General features: G+C 44.2%; 1 protein-coding gene across 1 annotated transcript in view; it reads right to left on the minus strand.

Annotated features, from left to right (window-relative positions):
* The window catches only part of sec23a (Sec23 homolog A, coat complex II component), a 22,429-nt gene that overhangs the window by 14,832 nt on the left and 2,532 nt on the right, over nucleotides 1-5,065 (minus strand). The window contains exons 4-7 of the mRNA XM_020621406.1: nucleotides 1,378-1,464; nucleotides 1,055-1,291; nucleotides 332-408; nucleotides 1-41 (exon numbers count right to left, since the gene is read on the minus strand). The exon at nucleotides 1-41 is cut by the window's left edge and continues 137 nt beyond it. Of these exons, the coding sequence (XP_020477062.1) occupies nucleotides 1-41; nucleotides 332-408; nucleotides 1,055-1,291; nucleotides 1,378-1,464 (442 nt within the window). The remainder of the gene's footprint in view (nucleotides 42-331; nucleotides 409-1,054; nucleotides 1,292-1,377; nucleotides 1,465-5,065) is intronic.

A 5,065-nucleotide genomic window follows, 5' to 3' on the forward strand; every position in this document is an offset into this window, starting at 1 on the left:
CGGTCAGGTTCATGTCGATCTTCTGCACTGGCTGCAGGAACCTGAGAGTAGAGTTCACACTGTGACTGATGACAAAGCCACGTAACTGCCTGAAACACTCTCTCTGCAGTTGGTGTCTTTTCCAGATCTCTCCCAGAGATTGCAGCCCTGACACCTCCTGGTTCTTCCTTCCTTCCATGGGGTTAAGACTCCCAGGGGCCTACTTATTCCTCTTTCAATTATTTTGTAGCTGCAGTGGTTGCAGGCATCACCACAAGCTGTTTCATTCATCTTGTAGTTTTAGTCAGTGTGAGACGGTTTGAGGCCGTGCATGCTGTTTGTGTATATTTACCTGTTGGACAGCGGCTGTTGAGCAGTCTGAGGTCCTCGTCCCTGGGTGGCTGCAGGTTTGGTCAGGCCAAGCATCTCCTACAGAGGCACCAACAATCCACAGTTAACACTAGACAACCCACAAGACCAACAGATAAGAGGAAATTCCTGACTGAGTGGAGACCCAACCAGCAAGGTCACTGATCAATCAGCTGATCACTGTCCTGATCATCTGATTGATCTGTTTATCCCCAGAATGTCAGACGCTAGGAAAAAGTCCCACTGTGACTCTCCAGAGCCAAAGGTGGCGTCTCCACACGTCTTGTTGTGTCCAACCAACAGATCCACAGAGACTCAGCTGATTCTCATGTCTGACAAAGAAAAGCATCAGCTCCTCACATTAAAGAAGGTGGAACCAGAACATGTCAGCGGCTGTTGCTACCCCCCCCACCCAACACACAGTCAGTTGTGTGTTTACACATGGTGCTTGTAATGCTAATGCTTGAGGTGTGAAGACATTTAACCAACTGCAGGTGACTGCTCTGCACACACCCTCTCCCCTCACGGTCTTGGTACTTGATTTTAGTACTACCTCCTGAGAGGTGCTGACATTTAGCTCGCAGGGCACGCCTCCAAAGTGGGCACCATAGTGGAATCAAACGCAGAATCTGTGATGACTGTTACTTGGTTCGACACATTTCAGTGGGTTTCTAGAATGGAAAAACCCTTTAGCCATGTCATCTACCTGGAGCTGCTTGGCGCTCAAGTCCTTGGTCCCTCTGAAGACGTAGCTCTTGGAGATTCCCTCACAGCCGAGCTCGTGGACCTGAACCATGCGCCCGAAGGTGATGAGTCCAACCAATGCGGTGGGGGGCAGCAGAGACAGGGACATCTGCAGAGACTCCTTCAGAGCCTGCAGGTCCTCGTCCTCCATACAGGTGTCCACCACATACAGGAAGACCAGCGGCATCTGAGGACCCCGCTGAGGACAGAGAGCAGGCAGGGTCACATATGTGATCATGCGTGTCTGCACCTGTCTCACTGTACCTACCTATCTGTCAATCGTACCTGGACCACATACTCAATAGAAGAGAACTGAGGCAGCAGCTCCGCGGGTTGGTTAACTTCAGAGATCCCAGCGTAGGATGGAGGAAACTGCAACACAACAAGCACACGACATTATCAGCACTCTGGACACCACTGCATCTGTGTCTGGGACTAACAACCAAAAAAGACTGCATCTGTGAAAGCAGAACCGCACCATAACGTCTGAGGGCGCTCTAAAAACATTTTGAGTGGTAGGCACTTATTTGCCATTTGTGCATAAACACAAGCTAGGCATATAGGAATTCTTGTGCAGCTCGCGCTTGGAGTCAAAAGCCAGAAAGAACACTTAGTCTTAAAAGAAAAAAAGTTACATAAAGGCAACAAAGCATTAAAACCACAATACACAAAAATAGAGTAATAGTATTGGTGTTTCAGGGTATGGAATTGGAGTCAAGTAAAGAGTTTAAAGCCAAAAGAATGACCATATAAAATTACCCAAGAATACAAAAGAACACAAAAAACAAGGATACCCAAGAAAACAAAAAAGTTGATAAAATTGTGGATACAGGAATAAGATAGGTAAAAATGGGGAGTTTCAGATATTGCACATGGTGTAATTGTATATGGTCTTCTACTTAGTAGGGTAATGAGGGGTTATTGCACAGGTTTTCCACATTGTATATTTACAATCAGTCTTACTGCGGCAGGGAAAAAGCAGTTGTAAAGTCTAGTTCTGTGTGTGATGATACTGTCCACCCTGCTGTGCCTGAGCAGTTTTTGTGTCTGAGCAGAGTGTGAGCTGGGTGGCATGGATCCCTGATTATGTTCTCTGCCCTTTTACAACAGCGCTGTGTGTACAGTGTGTCCATAGCAGGCAGTTCAGTCCCAGTGATCCTCTCTGCAGTCTCTGCCTGTGTGGTGTTAATCCATCAACTAGCCCTGTTGACATCTTGCCTACATCTTTGCTTCTAAGTAAGTTGGACTTGATTGGTCCTTGGATTGTGAAATTGTTAAATCTCTCACTTGAGACAGGATCTCTTCCTAGTTATTTTAAACATGCACTTGTTAATCCTATTCTTAAAAAGCCGACTCTCGACCATTCTGAGCCAAGAAACTACAGGCCAATATCAAAGCTTCCTTTTATGTCAAAAATCTTGGAAAAAGCGGTAGCAGGACAGCTGATCGCTTTTATGGAACAGAATAAACTATTTGACGAATTTCAGTCAGGGTTTCGTAAGATGCATTCTACTGAGACTGCTTTACTTAAAGTCTCAAATGACATAATGATGGCTGCAGACTCTGGTCGATATACAGTTCTGGTTTTATTAGATTTAACATCTGCCTTTGACACTATGGATCATGGAATTTTGATAAATCGGCTCCAGTCTGAGTTGGGGTTTTCTGGGTCTGTCCTTAAGTGGTTCTCTTCCTATCTTAGTGATCGAACTTTTAATGTGGCTATTAATAATGTTATGTCTGATGTGGCTGCTCTGCCCTGTGGAGTTCCACAGGGGTCGGTCTTGGGTCCTCTCTTTTTCTTATATATTTTATCTCTGGGTCAGATTATCTGGCGTTTTAAGAATGTGTCATATCATCTTTATGCAGATGATCTTCAAATTTACTGTTCTTTTAATGATTCAGTGTTTCACTTTTTAGCAATATTATTAGAGTGCTTGTCTTCCATCAAGAACTGGCTCAATAATAATTATCTTCACAAACTCCGATAAGACTGAAACTCTTATTGTTGCACCTGTTAACAAGTTTGCAGTAATTAAACAACACTTTGGTTTGCTGGGCTCCTCTGTCCAGTTGAGCCTGAGAAACCTTGGTGTTGTGGCAATGTCTCTTGATTGTCATATAAGACAATTAGTCAGGAACTGCTTTTATCATTTGAGAGATATTTCTAAATTAAGGAAGATTTTATCAAAGACGGATCTTGAAATGACTGTTCATTCTTTTATTTCTTCGCATATTGATTATTGTAACTCTATTTTTACTTGTTGTAATAAGTCTACTTTAAACCGACTTCAGGTTGTCCAGAATGCTGCTGCGAGGCTCCTCGCAGGAACCTCTAGATCAGCTCATATCACTCCGGTTTTGTACTCACTTCACTGGCTACCAGTCAAGGTCAGAGTTGATTTTAAAATTTTAGTGCTGACATTTAGGGCACTACATGGGCAGGTCCCCCAGTATATTACTGCTTTGTTGGTTTCATATTCTCCCAAACGTACCCTTCGTTCCTCAAATCAGCCCCTTTTGTTGGTCCCAAAAACTTGCTTTAAATCTCGGGAGGACCTGTCTTTTAAGGTGGTTGCTCCAAGATTATGGAATGCTCTGCCCTTGTCTTTACGTATGGCCGAATCTGTTGAGGGTTTTAAAAAGCAGCTGAAGACACATTTATTTAGACAGTTTTTTAATTGATTGGGTTTACAGATTTTTATGATCTGTTTTTATTCTGTTATTTGAATTGCTTTTAGGTTTTATGTATATTATTTGTGTTTATTATTATTACTACATGATCTTAAGCTGTAAAAGTTCTAACTGAAAAACCAGCCCCATTATAAAAACCCTACTGACTCACTACCACCTCCCTGAACATCACAGAGAAATCTGACTGGGACACATTTTGATATCAGTGGTTTTGGCATCACCAGCGTCTCTGACATAAAAATAAGGGAAGAGTTTCTCAGTGAAAGTGTCTCTGTGAGTGTAGATATGAGTCATGTCTTCAGCGTCGTAGAAGGACACCTGCCCCCAGTAATAGTCCAGCTGGACTCTGATCCTCTGGAGACTCTGCTTCATTCTGACAGTCTGACCAACACCATCAGTGTATTTTCCATCACGATGCAGTAAACACCAGATTCCATGTTCTGGTGAAGGATATCGCTCTCCCTTCCTGTCAAATGACTCATTGGCCAAACCCACAATCCAGTCAGGATGGTCTCCCACCTCCACCTCCCAGCTGTGTTTCCCTGAGCTGAAACCCTCAGAGCCCAGAACATTGGGATAATTACTGTTTCTCTCTGGGTGGTCAGGGAGCTGCTGACATGTGTCTTTAAGTCTCACACTGGTCAGATCATCAGACAGATGGAGCCAGGGGTTTGCAGTAAACCGCAACCGAAATAACCTTGGAAATCAACTGGACTTGGATTTCTAGATCAAAGACGTTTCACCTCTCATCCAAGAGGCTTCATCAGTTCTGACTGACTGGTGTTGAGTCGGAGATATTTATCCCCCTCGGTGTGGTTTCAGTCCTTAGACTCTGACCACCTGTCTTTCTGTCAGGAAGTCCAAAATCCAGGTACAGGTGGGAGTCGGGACACTGAGGTCTGTCATGTTCCCAATCAGCCTACCCGGGCGGATGGTGTTGAATGCAGAGCGGTAGTCTAGGAAGAGCATCCTAACTCAGTATCTGAGTGTGTGCAGACATGGATTTGTGAGTGCAAATACAAATTTGAGAGCGTAATCCAGGCCATGCATGCTCTTGTTTCCGATTCTGCACTCTTCGATTTCTCCACTGGGGTTTGTGTGAAAGTCTGTCCATGCCAAAAGGTTTGAAAATGCACTACAAAGGTTGTGAGTGCTCTTTGCAAATCAGACTTTGAGAGGACAGGAACACATTCGTAAGAGCAGAGTCAGATTTAAGAGCAAGGGATGATCCTCGCTGCTCACTCCAATCATCTGCTACGCTCATGATTCTACTCTCCCT

This window comes from Monopterus albus, unplaced genomic scaffold (assembly GCF_001952655.1).
Source record: "Monopterus albus unplaced genomic scaffold, M_albus_1.0 scaffold258.1, whole genome shotgun sequence".
NCBI lineage: Eukaryota > Metazoa > Chordata > Actinopteri > Synbranchiformes > Synbranchidae > Monopterus > Monopterus albus.